The 21919-nt window shown below is 34.3% G+C and overlaps 1 protein-coding gene across 1 annotated transcript in view; it reads left to right on the top strand.

Moving 5' to 3' along the window:
- The first annotated feature begins 3100 nt into the window (after positions 1-3100).
- LOC136036382 (homeotic protein distal-less-like) overlaps positions 3101-21919 on the top strand; it is a 37989-nt gene continuing 19170 nt past the window's right edge. The window contains 2 exon segments of the mRNA XM_065718564.1: positions 3101-3738; positions 13983-14164. Of these exon segments, the coding sequence (XP_065574636.1) occupies positions 3384-3738; positions 13983-14164 (537 nt within the window). The 5' untranslated portion in view covers positions 3101-3383.

The following is a 21919-nucleotide window of genomic DNA, read 5'->3' as shown; positions in this document are numbered from 1 at the left end:
CTTAAAACGAACAGAAATTATTACGCATAGGAGGGATTCACCTCCTCCTGATACATCGCTCTTTACGCTAAAGTAATTTTAGTAATTTCCACTATTTATTCTACGGCCTCTGTCATTGAGGGGTCATTCTTAAGGAATTGAGACGAAATTTGAGCTTTAGTGTAAAGAGCAAGGTATTGACGAGGGGGTGAACCCCCTCATATACGTAATAAAAGCATACGAATATAGAAGTTTGTTACGTAAGTTAATTCGTAAGTTACGTATATTTTTACTAATAAAAACGTTCGTAAAAAATTAAAAGTTCTAGTTGCCTTTTTAAATAATTAAAAAATTGGAGGGTAACTAGGCCTCCTACTCCGCTCCGTTTTTCTCAAATTTGTCCAATCAAGACTATGAGAAAGCCATTTAGCCATAAAAATAAATTAATAAGAAAATTTCGTTTTAATTATTCATGTGCGGAGAGCCAAAATTAAAACATGCATTAATTCAAAAACGTTCAAAAATTAAATAAAATCAAGTTTTTTTAACTGAAATTAAGCAGCGATATTAAAACTTAAGACGAACAGAAATCACTCCGTATACGAAAGGGGCTGTTCCCTACTCAACGCCCCCCTCTTTACGCTAAAGTTTCTTTACTGTTTTAAAAAGTAGAGTTGAGAGAAAGAGTCAAACTTTAGCGTAAAGAGCGGGGCGTTGAGGACAGAATAGACCCTTTCCTATACGGAGAAATTTCTATTCGTTTTAAGTTTTAACATCTTTCCTTACTTTCTGTTAAAAAAGAACTGTTTTTTTTATTTAATTACTAGTTTGAGCCAAATGCGTAATTTAAAACCGTTTAAGTTCCTGTAGCTGAATTTTTTTTCCATTGGAAAAAATGTATATTTCAATGTAAGTGAAAACTGTACAAAATTAAACAAAAAATTCTTTACATAAATATAATTTATTTATATCACAGATTTAATAATCTAATTCCACCCCTGCTACTGCCAACGACTAACCGCAGCATATTGTCACGGTACTAAGTTATATCAGTTTCTTGACTGTATTTATCTTAACGTACATGCCTTGCGACACGTGCGTTCGACAACCCCGTGCTTTTTTGGCTAATAGCATTACTTAATCTTGTAGGCTAAATCCTCTTTGGGCCTATTTTTTACGAGTACTTTTTATGTTTCTAATAATATTCAATTGCAACAAATAGCTAATTTAGCTATTTTTAGCTTTTAACTAATTTAGCTTTTAATTTAGCTAATTTAGGTTGTATATTAGCAGTAATGCTTTAGCAAAACTTAAGTTTTAAAAACAAAATTCAATGTTCCTTAACGCAAGCGTAGCCAGTAGGATATAGAAGACAGTCGTGTACCCCCTAACCAGATCATGGGTCTTTACCCTTCCACCCTTAAATAAATCTTGGTTAATGTCCATGCTGCTGGAGACCGGTAAATGGGACGTGCTGGAACTTTCAACTCTTTTGAATTTAATCTAAATGCTACTTGTTATGAAATAACATCCGTGTTTCCAAGGAAACACGGCACTGAAGTACTGGAAAACGTATCAGCACCAACAGAATATTGTAGGCTGTTACGCTAAAGCAATAGCTCTTATTGTTTTGCTTTTGTTGTATACGATAATGATTTCAAACGGTTTGCAATTTAATTTCTTTGTTAGACTTAGGTACAGAACTAGAAAATTGGAAATATGATTAACTTTTTATTGGCTCTTGTTTTTATACGCCTCAAGTGCAAAAAAAAAATTCAAACTAATACCTCTGTTGTATACATTAAAGGAAAATTCCTGATTGTATTTGCCCAGATGGAAGCACAAATGTGGATTGGTTGTAAAGACTAGGACGAACAAGGTAATTTATTGGTGAAAGGGGGATACCATTCCATCAGCCCCATCTTATTGAGCATTGGCCGTTTTTTTTTGGAGTTTCAAGTAGTTGCCGGTTGGTGACTCATTGAGAACAGCTACCCAGGAGAAAATAAAAGTGTGTGGATATATGGTGACACATGATTTAAATTTTGGATTCTTTAATGAGTGTACTTAAAGACAGTAGATTTTTCTTAAATTTTATAGTTGGCTGAAATAAAATTATTAGAGTTTAAAGTCCGATGCCCTTTTAATTCGGTCTCCTTAGGTATTCGGTAACTACTCTATTACTTAAAAATAACATAAGGATTTATTCTCCATCAAATTTTGACGCTGTCGTTATCTTTAGGAGGCACCAATACAGAGACCCGTCCTCCTTCAGTTGAAACATATCTCAGAAAAACAAGGTTATATCATCGTAATAGATGTCTACTAATACTCAGAAAGTTTTTTTTCCGATATAATTTTATTTAAATTTGAAAAATTTCAAGTAGGCCATGGTCATGTTCAATTAATTTTCTAGTTTCCAAAAATAAAATTATTTTTCGCATTTCAAAGAACTGTTTCGATACGAATGACGTTTCTTTCCTGGCGTTTATTAGACATTGGTATCAATTTCCCCCTCTGAGGGTGATGTGGGAGTAAGAGGCCATGAAAAATCCGCATTATACTTTAGTTTTTTGGATATAAATTACGTTTTAGGGTAAAATTCTTGATAATGGGGTTTTAACCATCTTGGAAAGTAATTGAGGCGAATAAAACTTTCAAGAATAGATCAAGAGCCTATATTATACCCAATCCTTTTAATATAAATTCGTCATAGCTTGAGAAAAGCGTAGCGCCTCTTCCCCACAAGTCTCTCAAATGCATTTTTACATTTCGTAGCAATTCTAATTGTGTATGACCAACGATTTTTTTCTTTCAGGCATTTCGTCTGAATGGTTTGCACAATAAAAGAATGAAAAAATCAAGGTTATGCAAACCTAGAATATTTCCTAATAAAATAGACATTCGTAAACTATAGAAGATTGCGACCAGCTAGAATTGGTAAAATGTTACTCTTTAGCTGTTCTCTGGCTTATCCGAACTGAATGAACCAATCCCTATCTTCAGTATCAGTCACTAATCTGAATTTTCATTCAGTAAGAGCCAGTCAAGTTGCGTGGAACCATGAAAAGGGGAGGAGCCTGAGTAAAAATAAGCAAAGCTTAGGCGTTGGAAGCAAGGAAGCCACCATGAAGCAATAGTTGATGTTTGTTAAGATTTCTGAACGGTTCGAAGACTTTTGACTGTGTGAATTAAGGTTGATTATCGGTTTAATCGGAGCAATTTTAATAATTACTCCTTCTATTATTGATAAATTGTTGTGTCAGAACGATTAGTTGTGTGAATTTAAACAAGCTTAACCATCTTTTTTTACGAAAGGCAGCAAAACGTTGAACTTTACAGAAGTCACTGGCGGCGTAGCGGCAAACCATTTGAGTGAACTAGCCGCCGCCGCCGCTGCAATTATGTCACAAGCTGCCGCTGCGAATAACTCTTCCAACCAGCAAAATCAGGACTGCATTGACCAAGAAATGGCAGCTAGTAAATCAGCCTTTTTAGAACTGCAGCAACAAGCGGCCAACTTGATGCCTCATCACCAACACCCCATGGCTGGGTTAGGAGGCTATCAAATTAGAAGTCCCTATGCTCAGCATATGGGCTCTCAACATGATAGTCCAAGTTTCCCTGGTTCTCGGAGTCATTTAAGTGCTTATCCTTATGCTCACATGGCAGCTGCCGCAGCTGCAGCTGGACAAAATTCTTACCCAGGTTATCATCCTCTTGGATACCCACCACAATGCACATCTCCCCCTAGAGAAGGTAAGAGCAATTTTCTAGTATTTTACAATCTTATTAACTGGTTACTCTTTTCGAAGACAATAATATAATAAATCATTTTGTTTTATGCTATTAAATCTATGTTCAAGTGCCGCACCAAGTAGATATATAATATTTGTATTCATGACTGAGTCTAAATTTGGCAATTTCATGAATTCTATAAAGGCCATATATACTTCTCAATAAGTAGTTGTCGAATAACTCCCTATCCCTCCCCCCAGTCAATTCTCATGTTAAGAATTTGTATTTCGTGTTCAAAATTTCTCCCCTCCCCCACCAACAGAGTCAGTGGGTATGTGAGCGTATTTTGTCGCTTGTTTTTTTCATGGTTGAAATGATATCCACTTCCAGCCACGTACACAATTTTTTGGAGGGGGCAATCACATTGTGTACATCATGCGATGAAATTGCAGAGAACAGGAGAGTTGCTAAAGGCCCCCAGGTCTCCCATTGCATCTAGAAAAACCACAAATAAATTCAATTTGGAGATTTTACAAATTCTGGAGGCCCCCCCCCACACACCTGCATATCCCTAATTTGTTGGATTAAAAAAACATTTTAGTATCTTATATTAAATAATAAGATTAATTGGCATTTTTTTTAGAGTAAGAAAAGAACGTCAATGCATTGATAATCTACATACTTGTAATTACAACAGCCGATAACATTATAATGGGATATTTGTAGTTCTAATGCACGCTAGGCCGGTCAAATAGCAGAGGATTTATCATAATCAGCTGCTCCATAGGCCAGTTTGAAGAATAAATTCAATAAGACCACAATGGCTCTTAAAACGAGCAAACTACAGTCAAATACTATTAAAGGTAGTTTCCCTCCCCAGTGCATGATAGTTTGATATACCTTATCAAAAGCAACATCTAAGCAAGGCCGTATCCAGGGGGGGTTACTGGTTTTGCACCACCCCCCCCCCCTAGAAATTTTTATCCGACTCGTAAAAAAATAACAAAAATGCATGTTATCATATTTTGATGCGTTTTAAATATTTTTTGTAACCCTCCAACAAGAATTTTTCCCCTTCAAACAAGAATTCAGATGTGTTATTCAAGGATAATACTATAATATTGTTAATACATCCATAAAAATAGCATAATCGGTAGTATTAAATTAATGTAGAAACCTCTTTACTTAGAACAAACTTCGTTTAACAATATTATAATGAATAAAATTAAAATATGCTACCCCTCTTGATTTTGAAAATTAGCTTTTTTTGGGAGGGATGATTTTCATCAAGGTACTTCTTTTAGTATTTTTCCCTCTTGAAAAATTGACCCCTCTTTCTTGATTTTTATGAATATATTTCGTCCCCGTTAAGTTCTTGCAAATTGAAGCCGCTGCCTCGGATCCCAATCCAAAAATCTCCTTGGCGAAATCCCCAATTCCTTGTAATTGCAAAATAAGGTCTTTAGATCCACTCCGTCGGGTTTACCAGATCTTGTTTTGAAATTATGTTATAGGTATATCTAGAACCCTCTAGCTTATTTACAATAAATTCTCAGGTTGTTTTAGTCACCTGAAGGAATTTCAATAAGCAATCATTCTAAAATAAGTAATGATTGTCTTCATAAATGGTTTGCTTATTTTGTGGACTAGGAACAAGGAACCTTCTTAATATCTAGATCAAAAATGGATATTTTCGGATGTCTACAGGCACTAACAGACTTTAATCCTTGCTAACTATACTACAGCTTTATAAGTATTGTCTATACTCCTACTATTACTTTATACTTTCCGCTTGTCCGGACCTAAAGAGGACATTTGACTAGCGTACTTAAACTAAGATAAACATCAAGTTTATTTGGAGGGGGGTATACTTTTATATTAATTCGATGTTATGCTAAGCACACAATTCAATTGTAGTTTGTACTACATCAATTAATTAATAAACTGTAGCTTTAAAGTGGGATACTCACTAGGTATCGGGGATTCGAAGGCTGGATATCCTTTTATAAACCTTTACAAGAAGTGTACTGTGTGATAAGTTTTTAGATAAGGGGGAAGCTTATTATATTTATTCTAACTTAATACTACATCTATAAATATAGATAGGATTTGTATCCTTGATGAACCCCGTATTTTCTGGAAGTAAAAATAAGACTGATCGAGAATTACTTTTTCCCTGCCAGATTACAAATTTTCCTGCCTCTAAAATCAAACGATCTTTCACTATTGCACTCAGAGGACTGCTAATTAACGAACTGAAACATTCTATTAATTTCATGTCATTACTGAATATTGGCTAATAGTTTTTTGGGTACAATAAGGTAACTTATAACCAAAATTCAACTTCTTTTTAAATTTAATCAGTTTACACAGCCAAGATACATGTACTAAATTCAGCTAGGAGTATCAGTTGATTAAAGTGGAAGGGGAGGGGACAAAATATATTTTTCAAAATTTAGGGGTCAATTTTGCTCTTAGACTCATGAGTATACCATGAAAATACTATTTATCGCATATGGGCTGAACATATTAAAGAATTGAAATCCTCCTGCCCCTGGAAGGTAGGAGTTGTCTTAAGATACAAAAGTCTTCTCCCTATTGAGTCCACCTTTCCTCATTTCAAATCGTGCATCAGTCCGGTCATAGAGTATGCGTACCCTTTTTTTCTGTTGATCTACAATATTATATCGGTCCTCTTCCGCGTGCTGATAACCGAGCAGCTTGTGCAGCAATTTCCGGAAACCCTGATGTCAAACCCCTGCAATCGACCCTAGGTCGTTTTGACGTGGCAATTGTGTTCGTCTTTTACTAATACATGCATTCCTCTCCATCAGAGGCGTTATCGACTCTCGTTCTTGAAAGAACAAAGCCTTTAAGGGCAATCTTGAACATATTACTTAGCCGGAGTACTATAAGGAGGGCGCACCCCAACTGAAATACTTAAAATGGGCTTTGCCCGACGATCCGTCACCACCTGGGATAGCCTCCCAGTAGAGGTTACCCCTCAAAATCCATAGCCTTAAACAATCATCCGGAGGTACAACACATACATCAAAGCTGAAAATAAGATAAGATGAGGAAATTACAAAGACTAGCGGCGTGTCATCAGCATTGATGGAGCTACAAATATTGTAATAGAAAAGAGAAAAAAAGATATTTTCAATGAAAAAAAAACAACAAAAAAACAATAATAGCCTTTTTTTTCAACATAGTAATGTTTCAATTACTGTCTTGTACCCCCCCCCCCCCCGTGACACTTCTGGCCTCAGCTATTTCTGATATCTCTAAGATAAAAAAAAATATAAAATCCACAGTCAACATTTTTGATAGAATCTTTGGAGACGTGTTAACATTTAATGTGTTGTTATTAGTTGCAAAAACAAAGGAAACAAGTTTTTGATGAAATCCCAAACTATTATTTATAATTTTTGAGACTTTTTGAAACTGAAGATAAAAACACGAAGAAGAGGGCCGTAGGATCCATGCAATCAGATAAATGAATAAATAAAAATTTGCTTGATACACGGCTGTCACAAGCTAAATAACGAACGAAGTAAAAAGACCGTCGAAAACAAAGCCCGAAAACTGAATAATGGATCATACTTACGGTTTTCAAACATTTAAAATTATGGCCTAAGTACCCATTGCTGTTAAACAGCATCCAAAAGCAAGCATGACGACTCCCATGTGTAGACATAAATTTAGCCATCTATGTCCACAAAGCTTTCGTTCACCCGCAACATTATGTACTTTGGAAAAGAACCATACGGATATCTAATGGATATGGACATATTTGTTAAATATTTGATATTTAGGCCAAAATATAACATACTATTAATCAATATTCCCAAGGATGTGTGACTTGACTCCTGTCCCAAGAAATCTACCTAACCATCTTTGTGCATGTAGCTCTCGTTAACACGCAACAATAGATTCTTGTTTGAAAAAACCTTGTGGACGTCTAATGGATATGGACGTCTTTGTCAAACCCACCCTAGTATTTGAGATATAGGCCAAATTGGCAAATACTAATAAACAACACTTACAATCATGACCGACTTGACATCCCTGGACACGTATCTATCCATCTTTGTCCATGCAGCTCGAGTTCAGAAGCAACATCAGGTTTCTTAGAAGCATTAACTTAAAGCCAAGCATCCAGCTCGTGTTCCCAAACTCTGTGCCCGGAGTTTAATATCTTCCAAATCATGAAGCTACTTTGGTTAATATTTTCATCATATTTCCATAAAAGGGGATGACTATGTACATCCAGACCAAAATAAGTAGTTGACCAGACATACATGTTTAGGTAAGAAAGTTAAGCTAGGCTTACGTGTTTACGTAGCTTTAGGCAACACCGTTAGAAGCCCTACTCAGGCATAGCTGTTAACTTGTCCTTGATACTCAAGACATGAAGGTATTGACAGAAAGGTTCAGTATTAGAAATGGATTATGTCCACTAAAAAAAAAAAAAAAATGAAAATGTAATCTAGGCTTCTGAAGTCGAGTCACTAAAATTCAAATCCCTTGCATTCAATTATAATTAACAGCAAATGCAGCAAGGCCAATTCACAGTGATAAGTATGATAGCGTTCCGCTGATGAGTGAGAGGAATAAGCAAAAATAAATATTCTTTTAGCGCTGAAACATAAAAGTCAAAATAGAAATCTTCATTCAGGAATGATTTATATAATTTCAATTTGATGTAATTTATCGAATTTTTGTATGTGTCCCTTCCTCTCCGAAACAGATTCCTGTGTACACGTATATTTGAAAAAGGCGAAAACAGGGTTTGAACATATTTTATGCCGGACGTTCTAATTAAAATCAACTCAAAACCTTTCTAACCCTTTTTACTACGAATAGAACCATTCCTGTCAGCTTCTTTTTAAATATTTATCTTCTAATATTCTCTAATGCGGAGAGATTTTGCGGCCCAATTGATCAAGCTGCGTCGGTTTCCCTATCTTATGATGCGTTACCTCTGCCAGCGGGATACTCTTTGCGCTTTTGCCGCTCTTGCAAGGATCATTTAATTTTTGATCAAATAATTAATAAGACATTTGGTTAATGTAATCAGTTCCGCTACTTTTTTTGCGACATGCGGTATATAAAAAAGCGAAGCGAGAGATCTTATTTATCTTTATGTATACGTAGCAATGATGCTCTTTGATTGTCACCGAGCAAATTTTCTCGTGTGAAAAATAAATTTAGTTAATTTTTTCTGTTTTCTTTTTTCCATCTCTCGCACCCTCTTTCTCTCTCTCTCTCTTTCGCGTATTCGCAACAATGATGATGTTTGATTGTCATTGAGCAAGTTATTCTCCTTTCAAAAAAATCAAATCAAATAATCTTTCTTTCGCTCTCTCCTTCTTTTTCTCTCTTTTCCTCTCTTTTTTGCACTTATTCGAAACAATGCTGCTCTTTGATTTTTATTGGGCAAGTTTTCTACCTTAAAAAACTAATTTAAATAATTGTTTTTACTTTTGCTTTTCCTCTCTCTGTTCCCTTTCCCCCCCTCTCTCTCTTTCTCTCTGTTAATTTCACATATACATCACAATGATGCTCTTTAATTGTCATCGGGCAAGTTTTTCTCGTTTGAAAAATAGATTCTAGTGATCTCTCTTTTTCGTTCTCTCTCTCTCTTATTTTCACGCATTTACAACAATTTTGCTATACGGTAAGTTTGTTTTAAGTTTAAAAAAAAAAGTTAAATGATGAATCTCTCTCTTTTATTCTTAGTGTTTCTTTCTCCTTTTTTATACCATCTTTTCACAATCTGAACTTTTCTGTAAAGAATATGAGTTTTAAGGGGCAATAATCCCCTAATAAGAAGGGTAACTTTTCTTTTACGTAGGTATATACGTCACTCTTTACTTTCATGTGGAAAAAGCAGCTATTCATATATCTTTATAATTTTTATTTAAGAAATATATCGTCAATAAAAATACAAAGGACATTTTTTGGAAATAGATTCGTTGGCCAGTTTTGTTTGGAAAGGAGTCCAATGCACGGGGGGGGGGGGGTCAAAATTAAATCTCTCAAAACAAAAGAAGTTACGTGTACGATTAAATTAAGCTATGAAAGAAATCCTTGGATTACTGAGATCAATTCGCAGAAATTCAAAATGTGGCAAAGGTTATTTTTCATTTTTTTTCTTCAATCTATTTTAATTTATTTCAAAGCCTGAGGGATGAAGGAATTTGTATTTTTTCAATTTTCTTAATGAAAAATACCAAAAAAGTTTTTTAAAGGAAAACTACACCTCAAAAAGGTATTTTTCGAGATCTAGGGGCATTTGCTCACTCCTCCCTCTCCCAAATGACGCCACTGCCCAGGATTTTTTGAAGCATATTACAATAGGTCAATATTACATAAGCTTGAATTTTTTTTTCCTAGTTTCAAAGAAAAATACATGATTTAGAAGAACATGTAATAAAAATGTTTATCAATGTAATTAAAATTCACTGTTTAAGAAACTTAAAAGTATTATTTCTCTTATAAATATTTTTTTGTGGTATTTACAAGCACTATTTTTATTTCAAAAATTAGGCTTGTCGTTTATTTCTATTGCTTTAGGGTATTTCGTGTTTTCTAAAATTTCTTTGATATTTTTGCAATCCGTTTTGTGACTTAAATAGTGAAATTCTCTTTACGGGTTTCGTCACAAAATTTGTCACCTGATTTTTGAAACCCGTGACAAATTTTGTCTCGGGTTTCGTCAACTGATTCTGTTTGATTCATTCTCTTTTCGCATCTCAGGTCATATTCCGATATTATAATTTTATCTGCAGCCGAAGCAGCACGAACTCGAGTGGTAATCTGCCTTAAATGATGAAGAACATAAGACATCTAAGAAGTTAAACGCGACATTTCACCTTAAGCTTTTGAAAATTAGGCACATTTCTCAGGGCTGGTTGCCTTATTGACGCTAGCATTTAAATTTACAAAAAAAAATATTTATTCCATCGTTTATTATTCCATTCGTAGGCTTCCGTTGTAAGCTACAGCTAATTCGAAGTTTAATCAGTATTTACTTGAAGAGATGCGAACAGGGCTAGGAATCGTCACAAAAAACATATATGCCAGTTTGCACGAATTTCATGTATAAAAAAGCCGGAAGTAAAAAAATATGCAATTTTTTATACAAAAAAAGCTCTATGTATGAATGAATGAACTTTATTACCCGTAAAAGTATAAAAAACACAAAGTACGGAGTATTATAAATAAACAAAAACGATAAACAGCAAAGAAAGAAAAATTCAAACTAACAAAAGACAACATGGACTAATTAACCAGTATCAATATGGAAAAAAAGGCTCATGCATTTACCAATGAAGGCTATTTCAAAATATTATAAACAACTTCATTATTACAAGCTCATTAATGTGAACCTAATTAGTATATGTCTTTGTGTCCTAGCCCATTCATTGACATTTCGTGATTCTCTTAAACAAATAGCTGGAATGAAAGCTAAGATAACGCCTAAACAATTAGCTATTCCATTTGAAATGGAGAAATTTCTACATAAAAGTGTAAACAGACGGTTAGGAGTAAGTAAAAGATAAAAGCAAAAGCTAAGCAGTAAGAGTAAGAGGCTAAGAGTAGAGAAGTAAGAGTGAGTAAGTAGACGACATTTTCAAAAATTATATAAAACGCAAAAGCTAGTAAAAGATGTAAGAAGTTAAAGCTATTATTTTATTCATTTGTACAAGGTCGTATTCAGAATTTTGTTCGTGGGGGAAGGGCTGATATTTTTGAGGTGCGGGGTGGGGTTAAAAACCCTAAAAAACACATTAAAATGTGTTTTTATGCATTTTTATTACGTTTCTACGAGTTGGAAACAAATTGGAGGGGGGGGGGGGTACAAACCACCTTAACCCTGCCCTGGATATTAACATTGCATTTGTACTATTTGGTGCTTTCTGATAATTGGCGATTGTATTGTGAAACACTCCGTACGGATTTAGTAGCTGAGCAAATTATTCATTCATTCAATAGACAATAAGGGCTCAATTATTAAGAGTTTGATTAATAGAATGTAAATATTATACTTGTTCAAGGTCATTCTTTGTTAAAAGCAATTAAATTCTAAAGAATCCCAATGAACTCATTGGCCCGTTAACTGGGAACTAAAAAAAAAAAATCAATTCCGTATTGTAATTTTTAGGGAACTATTCCACCAAACAATGATATGGACTCTGCTCACTATGCCCTCCCTCAACACGCACAAAAATAAAACCAATCTCCCTACCATCCTTCGATTTAGCAATACAATACAACCCTTTAACCTCTTAAGATTCCTTTCATTATAATAATTTATATTACTTGTAAAACATAAATAATATTTTCAGTTTTTTTTGCAGTCTATATTTTACACTATTATTATATGATACTAGGCTACAGATATTTAGTGGCAGAAGTTTTATGAAGTGGCTGCTAAATTAAAGAGTTAAGAGGCAACTTACCTCAATCGATCGGCCTAATTTAACCGTCAAAATTGACAACTAGTACCATTAACTTAAAATATGTATATATAAAACCAGAGGCGCCATTTGGGCCAAATCTTGGGGTGGACATGAACTCTATTTTAGCCCCCCAACTTTCACGTAAGAAAAAATGCGAGTTTTGGCAGCACATCGATCGAATAGTCTAAGTAAAAACTCATTTTCAGCACCCGTTTGTTGATTGGAAATGTACTGTAACCCAATGTGGAACTCAGCCACACTGACCTCTAAGATTAATTATAACATCAAAGATCATAATCAACGAGGTTAAGTGATTAAACTGAAAGTGGAAAATTCAAGCAGACTAAAGGCTGGCCCTCCTCAGCGAGAAACTTTCTTATTTAAGTAAACAATACGTCGGTGAAAGTAATAGGCGTGCAGTAATTTCAAATCAATTGGACAGAATGGATTATGTTGGACATAATGGGTTATTATGGCCGGCAAAGGGCCCTTTGTGGTGGAAGCTTGGGCCCCCTGAAAAATCTATTAATTATTGTGCATTTTTTTTATTATAAGCTATCCATAGAATATAATAAATTTTATTTTTTTTTATTATATTTCATCTTACTGTTTTATAAAGTATGATATAATAGCGGTAGGAGTTTAGTTAAGGGGTTATTTGATTAAGGAGTTTAGAGACAATGTATTTAAATTCTTTAGCATGATATAGTCCACCAACATCGAGAACTAGCGCCAACTAATTTTAAAAAGTGGTAACAAAAAATCCTTTTTATCAAATAACCATTAATATTCTGTTCATGTCCCAACGAATTACATTGTATTATATTATTAATATTATTTAAGGATTAATATATCCAATTTCATGTTTATATTTTGTCTTTTTATTCTATATAGTATTATGTTTTAGTTGTTAGTTAACGGCTACTTGATTAAGGAGTTTGGGGGCAATGCTAGGATTTCATGGATTAGATTAGAGATTAGAATCAAAGAGATTAGAATCAAGAGCAGATTTTAAGTCCAGTGTAGGGAATCCAAACGTTAAATAGGCCAGTTCTTAAAGTGCTGCAAATAAATTTTTTAGAACGAGTGAGAAGTTGGGTAGTTTAGGACCAATTCATAAGCATTCTTAATTGAAGCTAATCCAAGACACATTACGGTATACTTTGACATTCCTGTCTTTTTAATGGTGGGCCCCCGCAGGAGTTTCAGATACAGCTCAATATCAAATTGTCCTCCTTGACGGCTTCTTTGGTCCAAATCTGAGAAAAAAAAATGTTGAGGAATTTATTTTCAATAGGCGTCTGAATAAAGAGACTTATCTTAAATAAATTTGAGTGTGGTGTTAAGTAGAAAGATTCTTCAAGACAGTTATTTATTATCCTGTTTTTATTTAAAGTTTTCCTTCGTTCGTTATTTTTTGTCACTTGCTGTTTTTTTCATTATGAATTTTTTTTATCATTTTAAGGTATTCTTCTCCGTTTATAGTGTATTTTATTTATGAGTAAATGAAATCCCAAATTGTTCAACATTTTTGGCACTGAGTAAAAAAAAAAGAGAAAATGCGGGTTTTACGGTTTGAACTTACATAAAACATATTTAAGAAAATTCTTTTGGAATAATGAAAATAACGGAGCATCCTCTTTGTTAGATGTACTTTTTTAGATGACTTTTTTAGATGTACTTTTCTAGGTTTTAACTGGAAACCCCTCCATTAAACAAATCTAAATTGGTATCATTGCTAATATTATTGCACATTACTACTACTGTGGATAATTTTTTATTTGATGTATATTTCAGAGAAGGATCACTTGGATGGAACAATGCGAGTCAACGGTAAAGGCAAAAAAATGAGAAAGCCTCGAACAATCTATTCAAGTTTACAATTGCAACAGCTGAATAGGAGATTCCAAAGAACCCAATATCTAGCACTGCCTGAAAGGGCTGAACTAGCCGCGTCTCTAGGATTAACTCAAACCCAGGTGAGCTGCTTAACTAGCTTTGTCTCTTAGGCTACATAGTTATCATGTAGTTGGATCCCCTGAGGGATCCTACTTATTATCTAATTACAATGATAACTCAATTTTCGCTTAATTTCATCGAAATAGCCCTATTTCATGGATCCATAAAAAAAGAAAATAAAATCCTATTTTAATCCGAGTTGTGTCCAGCTTAGTCTATTATAGACGATATCAGGATAACTGTGCTTTTCGTATCAGCTTAGGGGAAAAAATTCTTCATTTTATTTAAGTTGTTTTTGGACTTTAGGTATTAAAAACATAATTGTATTGATTTGACTTACTGAGTTCTTTTTTGTGTGTTCTTTTTTATTAATGTTTAAACATAACCGAGCCAAATCTAAAAGCAAACATTGATTGCCTTGTTTTTTTCGTAAAAAGCCGTTAAAAGTAGAACAAGAACTTATATGCAAATCTATTTTATAGAGTTATGATAACTGAAATGAAATAAATTTGTTTTTATTTTTGTAAAAGTTTTTTTTTATTATTATTATGATCCAGCTGCATGATAATTGGCTTCTGTTTTTATAAATAAGTTTGACTGGAAATAATGTGATTGTCATAAAACAAAAAAAACATTTCTTACTGAGTTCTTTTTTGTGTGTTCTTTTTTATTAATGTTTAAACATAACCGAGCCAAATCTAAAAGCAAATATTGATTGCCTTGTTTTTTTCGTAAAAAGCCGTTAAAAGTAGAACAAGAACTTGTATGCAAATCTATTTTATAGAGTTATGATAACTGAAATGAAATAAATTTGTTTTTATTCTTGCAAAAGTTTTTTTTTATTATTATTATGATCCAGCTGCATGATAATTGGCTTCTGTTTTTATAAATAAGTTTGATTGGAAATAATGTGATTGTCATAAAACAAAAAGAACATTTCTTTCTAACAAGGGATGCATCCACGATTTTGGGAGAGAGAGGGGGTGGCTAACAGGAATTTTAATGTTTTTTCTTCTCTGACAAGGAAAGGGTAGGTAAACAATTGGTGTACAGTTTTGGAAAAAAATGTATTTTTCAATGAAAGTAAGAACTGTACAAAATGAAACTGATTCAAGCCAGTGGGCGGACCAGCGGTGTAAATAAAAAAAAAATTACATGGGGGAGGTAAATATATTTTTCAATATCTAGGAGGGGTGCAATTTTGTTTTCTCTCAGATTTGACAATTGAAATTACCAAAAAGTTTTTTTTCTAATGAAATAAAAAAAAATACATTTTTCACAACAGAAAAGTGATTAACAAATTCAGAGAGGTTAGAATGTGTTAATCCTCCCAGATGACATACCTGGGGAACGTTCACACTCGGTGTGCAGTTTGTTTGTAACCTGGTTAGAAACGGAATCATACAATTTATATATATTATCTGTCCGGTTACACAAGACTAAACAAAGTTGCGTCCAAAGAAATAGGGCAAAGTAAAACAAGACACGATGTTTCCATTAAAACAGAAGTCTAAAAAATTGTTGCAATATGAAAGGCAATGAAATCAACTGTTTTATCTCACAAATTCTGCTCAAATGCTGTTAGCAATTAATGTCATAATATTTTAAGAAAGAAAATAATTCAGAAAAAAAGAACTACGGCAGCGATGAGTCACCACATTTATTTTCCAGCTATTCAACAAAAACAATCTTTTTCACCTGGTATGGTTTTTTGCTTAAGTTGAAATTCTCCTTCTCAAGTTAAAGAGCAAGCCAGCTTCTTTCACCGTTGTGCTTATTGTTTATTAATCGCATACCTATTTCCGCGTTATACCTTTTAGTCTTATGGATGTACTCAATTCATTACTGTAGACTTGTTGTTCCCTCCCATGCCTCTTTGTGATGAGCTTAGCCCACATATACATCTCGGCTTTGTTTTAGCCTCTTCTGTGTTCAAAGTTTGAGTCGGTCAGACCTGTCATGTATTGGAGTTGATTGTTTTCTTTCATTACATAAGAGTACTTTGTTGCTTGCTTGCAAGATGATAAATATAGTAGCGGCAAGGATTTCAGCTTGGTTTAAGGCTGAGAGACATGGGTAATATCATGGTGGAAGAGGGGAGGATGGGTAACCGTGTTCGTGTAGGCCTTGTTCTATTTTAAGAACTATTTTATTCGGGAGCAAATTATTCTGTTTCAACGTATTTTAGGAATCCATATGATACAAGGTATAGGTGTGTCCAGGGCCGTATCCAGACTTTTTTCGAGCGGAGTGGGGTTGTAAAAAAATTAAAAAACACATCAAAAATTTGTTTATATTGATTTGTTTTACGTTTTTACGGGTTGGACAAATATTTCAGGAGGCGGGGGTCAAACCCTCTAACCCATCCTCCTGGATAGGGCATTATGTACGTCCATAGAAATGCATTAGGGGGTGTGGGTGGGGCTGCAGAAATAAAAGAAAAACAACTATGCGAATTAAATAGAAAGTAAAAAGAATTGGTGAAAAAAGTCTTGAGATCGGGGAGAGGAGCATGGAACGAAGGTCCTATGCCTGATGGTGTACTTGACAGGAGCAGTGGGAGACAACGGGTAATCACAAGGGAGTGTATTACTAGAGGGAGTCTCTCTCCAATACATTTCGAATTTTTGGTCCTGAGTCCTTGTTTTCCTCTATAATTTTGTACTTTTAGCACTTTTAAGTCCTAACCCCCCTCCCAAATCTCATTTCCCTGAATAACATTTATTTTAATATGCCTGGAACGTATATCATCTTTGCTCAGACCTTAATTAGTATTTATGATAGGCATAATGAAACATTATTCTAGCAATTAAAACATGAAAGTAAAGGTTTTTACAAGGGGCTTTCAATGTCTCTTAAATTTTTCGAATAAAAAAAAATGTAAGAAGACATTAATGATTTCCATTCCTATAACCATGAATTAGGCTGATAGAAAAAATTTTAGCTCATAAGCTTTCTGTGGAGAACGTGCACTGCATAAGGTTACTGAGCTTTTAAATGTTTTTTTCCTATTGCTTTATCGTAAAGTTGGTGAAATTTCGCTTCGAATCTTCATTTAATATACGGATTCAATAAATCAGCTGATCGACGAGAGCTTGCCATAGTGATTCTGACAGAGCTTGCCAGCCACCACACAAATCCAAAGGTGAGGTCCGTAGCTGGGAATCCTGACATAAGACAATTTAGTCGAAACAAGAAAAACTTAACTTGTTTTTACTACAGGCCTCACGACTCCATCACAGGTGACGGTATGCTACTATTCCTGGTAATTACCTCGCTTTTTATTTTTGAGCTGTTTATTATATCTTCTCTTGAACGCCTCGAGAGAAGGATTTTGGGAGATCATTCCATGTGGTGGTAGATCCTCGGGCAAAACTCGTTTTCAAGAGTTCCTGCAAGAGGTAGTCCTGCCGAGCCGTACTTTGGCAAGTTGATCGGGATTTGCTCTGTCCGGAAATAGTTTGATACCTCCTCAAATAGAGGGCAAGACATGTATTTATAGAGTACCGACATAGACCCCACATCAAAACAATCTTGGATCAAATGCAGGGAAAAACCCTACGCCCACACAATGCGCTGGAAGGTTTCATGCTGTGAAGCCGGTTTAAGTGACTAGGCCTACCCAACATAGAAACTGAACTGGCTTCTCAAGCAAACTTTGCGGGAACCATTATCTGGCCAAGGGATACTCTACTCGCAATAAAAATATTTCCTTCAGAGATTTGTTTATTTGAAGTTTCTTCATTACCTACTTTTAAGATTTTTTGGAACCTGGAATCTTCTTTCACTTACGAATGTTTTCTAGACTCTTTTGATTATTATTATTATTATTGTTTATATTTTTGCTTTTATAATATTAAATCTCATCTCTTCTCCATTTGGCAACATGGTAATCATTCTAATTGAATTTACTTTAACGTTAATGTCACCTACAACAAATTAAATTCTTCAACTACATATCCAAGACACATTTTTGTAGGAAGAATACCGAATCGGATTTTTCCCAATGATGCCACAATTGTTTAAGCTATTGCATTGGTTTGCGAATAAATTACTCTATGCATTAAAATACACTTTCCTAGTATTACTTCTTTTATAAGGCTTTATATTCAGATATTACACGTTCTTTTAATGTCACAGGTAAAGCACTAAAGAAGCTTTAAACAGGGACACATTTGTTATGGGACAACAGGGCAACTGTCCCCCTTGTTGAAATTTAGTTTCTTTAAAAAGCTTGTGAAAACCAAGATAGGCCTGCATAATTTAAATATCCACATAAATAGGTCAATTTTCTTAATATACCTTTGCCCTTGTGGTACGATATGGCTCATTGGTAACTTTACTCAATAAGTGAAGTTAGGTTCTTTCTTGAATCAAACTACGACGCAGGTTCATTTTAATCAAATAGTTTATATATAGAGGCGGTTATTTTAGGTTAAGTTAGGTATTTGATATAATGCACCCCCCCCCCTTAATGTGCAAATACATAGCCCAAACTTTTGATAAAGCTAATGAAATAAAACAAAATATGACGAAAATATAATACTTATGAGGAAAATTGTGAAATTAGAACTTAGACTTCTAACCTGACCTAACCTAACCTTTTGTCTTTGAGTTTTGTCTTTTTGGCTATGAAACCGGATTTTCTCATAAAATGTACCTGCATCGTAGTTTGTTTCACGAAAGAACCTAACTTCACTTATTGAGTGTGTTCTGAATAATACATAAGTAACGGCCCATTTTCTATTTTCACTGTTATTTTCATTTGACTATGGAAAATCAACTTCCTACCCCTAGGAGTTAGACAACATTACGCCACCGGGTTTAAACTGATTTCATATGCATTTAGAATATATATCAGAAGCTTTCTCGGCGTATTTCACGAGTAGAAATTGGTACGAATAGGTATCACCAGAAATACTTGTGCCCAGAATATGGGGCTGAAGTCAAATTAAATAATAAGTCACTGAAGTGCTCAGAACAGAATCTATAGACAAAAACTGTACTAAATTGAATTTAAAATCTGTTCTAGGTACACAAAAATGGGAGGGAGCAAATTTCAAGAACGCCGGAAATATCAAAACCTGTCTTCTATTTTTGCGTAATCTCCATGTAATTTGAATATAAATTGTGTTCTCAGGGGCTTTATTTGAGGGGAGATAGGTCATTGGATTGTTGGATACTTTTTTGCCCCTACCCTTATATTTTGAAAATAATGCTGTCTTTGTTTTTTTCATTAAACAAATTAAAATAAAACAACAAAATCGCCTCCCCCCTAGAATTTGAAAGATACATTCTTCCCTGTACATTTTCATAAATTGGGACCGCTGTCCCTGTTATGAGGGTTTTGCTCTCCTCCTATTGTCCTACCTTTGAAACAAATTATTAAAGGTGTGATTCATCTATAGAAGTTTCAAGCTCCTATCCACAAAAATGTGGAATTTTGTATTTTTTGCCACAAGACAGATCACAGATGCGTGTTTATTTTTTTGTTTTTCTTTTGCTGTGTTTTTTCCCAGGGGTGATCGTATCAACCCAGCGGTCGTAGAATGTTGCAAGAGGGCTCATTCTAGCGGAAATTAAAAGTTATAGTGCACTTTTTAAGCGACAAAAAAATTGGAAGGCACCTAGGCCCCTTCCCACGCACATTTTTCCCCAAAGTAACCGGATCAAAATTTTGAGATAGCCCTTCTATTCAGCTTAGTCGAACACCTAATAGCTATGTCTTTGGGGACGACTTAATCCCCCACAGTCCCCGAGGGCGGGGCTGCAAGCTACAAACTTTGAACATTGTAAACATGTAGCAATGGTTGTTATGAAGTGTATAGATGTTTTCAGGGGGACTTTTTTGCGTTGGGCTGGAAGTGGATCGGGAGAGAGGGTTACCTGGGAGGATATTTCCATGGAGGAATTTATCATGAGGGAAGAAAATTTCCATGAAGGGAGCGCAGGATTTTCTTGCATTATTTAAAAAGAAACAATGAGAAAAAATTTCACCTGGAAGTAATGAGTAGCATTAGAACTTAAAACGAAAACATAAAATATTACATATAAAAGAATGTTTTCTCCTCCTTAATACCTTGCTCTTTACGCTGAAGTATTATTAGTAATTTCAACCATTTATTCTTCGGCCTTTGTGATTCAGGGGTCATTCTTAAGGATTTGGGATAAAATTAAAGCTTTAGTGTAAAGAGTGAGATATTGACGAGGGGAAAACCTCTCATATACATAACAAAAATACACAAATATTGAAGTTCGTTACGTAAGTTAATTCGTAAGGTACGTATGTTTAGTAGCCTACTAACAGAAACGTTCGTACAAAAAGTAAAAAAATCTAGTTGTATTTTTCAGTAACCGAAAATTGGAGGGCAACTAGGCGTCCTCCCCCACCCTTTTTTATATCAAAATCATCCGATCAAAACTATGAGAAAGCCATTTGGCAAAAAAAAAAATAATATACAAATTTCGTTTTAATTATTCATGTGCGGTGAGCCAAAATCAAAATACACATTAATTCAACAACGTTCGGAAATTAAATAAAAAACGGGCTTTTTTAGCTACAAATTTCATTGTTTTAAAACGTAGAGTTGTGAGAAAGAGTCAAACTTTAGCGTAAACAGCAAGGCTTTGCGGAGGGGACAACCCCTCTCATATGTGGAATAATTTCTGTTCGTTTTAAGTTTTATTGTGGCTCCGTACTTGTAGTTACAAAAACTTTTTTTTATTATTATTTAATAATTGATAGAAATCGCTTAGCTTGACAATGCACCAAGCCTCTCTGACGGTTTCTGATGTAGCACCAGGATATATAAAAATTGAAATATATATATATATATATATATATATATATATATATATATATATATATATATATATATATATATATATATATATATAATATATATTAAGATATATTAAGATATGCATGCTAAAAAGCAATTTTACTGAAACGGAGATTCTATTTCAATTGCTCAATAACTTCAAAATAGATATCTTCGTCAAATTTATTTCTTTAAATCCTTCTGGAAAATACATGTTACAAATGGACATTGACATAAGAACAAAAGTTGTAAACGAAAAAAAAAATCTGATATCTGGCTTTCGGCTCCTCCTTTTTGATTTCATTCTTAACTTAAGAGCCTTGTTGAAAACTTGAGAGAAAGATCTTAAATAAATCAAAGTCATTCACGCCCTCATGTATACAATGAACTAGCCGGTATATGAAACACAACATCCAAGTTGTTTTCTGTTTCACAATTCAGTTAATTTCAATAACAAAGGTGGGATGAAAGAATGATGGTGTCTCCTTAGGCGAAAGGAAAAGGAACTTTATTGTGTAGTATGAAGTTACTTCCTTAACATGCATCAAAGACTACAATAAACACCCATCAGTTTGTGAAAACAATCTTGAAGAGTTCATGATATTTAAATTGATTTCACATTTTTATCTCAATCAAGATTGTAATAAAGGGACATCATCAGGGCCGGATTTACAGCTTTGGCGCTCCTAGTCCCAACTGTTTTTTGCCGCTCCGTTTTTGTGATATTTTAGGGGAATCCCCAAAAATTCGGGGATAAACAAAGTACTGAACAGATCAAAATTGATGAGCCAAAAGTAATGAAAGAGAGAGGTGATACAAAATTCTCAACTGCCATTCTTGGGGGCACCTGACAGTTTAAAACTGGCCACAGGATTCCTGTGTCATTAATTATTGTGTTTTAATTATTCATGTGCAGAGAGCCAAAATCAAAACATGCATTAATTCAAAAACGTC

Source organism: Artemia franciscana, chromosome 15 (assembly GCF_032884065.1).
Source record: "Artemia franciscana chromosome 15, ASM3288406v1, whole genome shotgun sequence".
Lineage (NCBI taxonomy): Eukaryota > Metazoa > Arthropoda > Branchiopoda > Anostraca > Artemiidae > Artemia > Artemia franciscana.
Note: the sequence above shows the minus strand (reverse complement) of the source record. Positions and strands in the feature narration are given on the sequence as shown.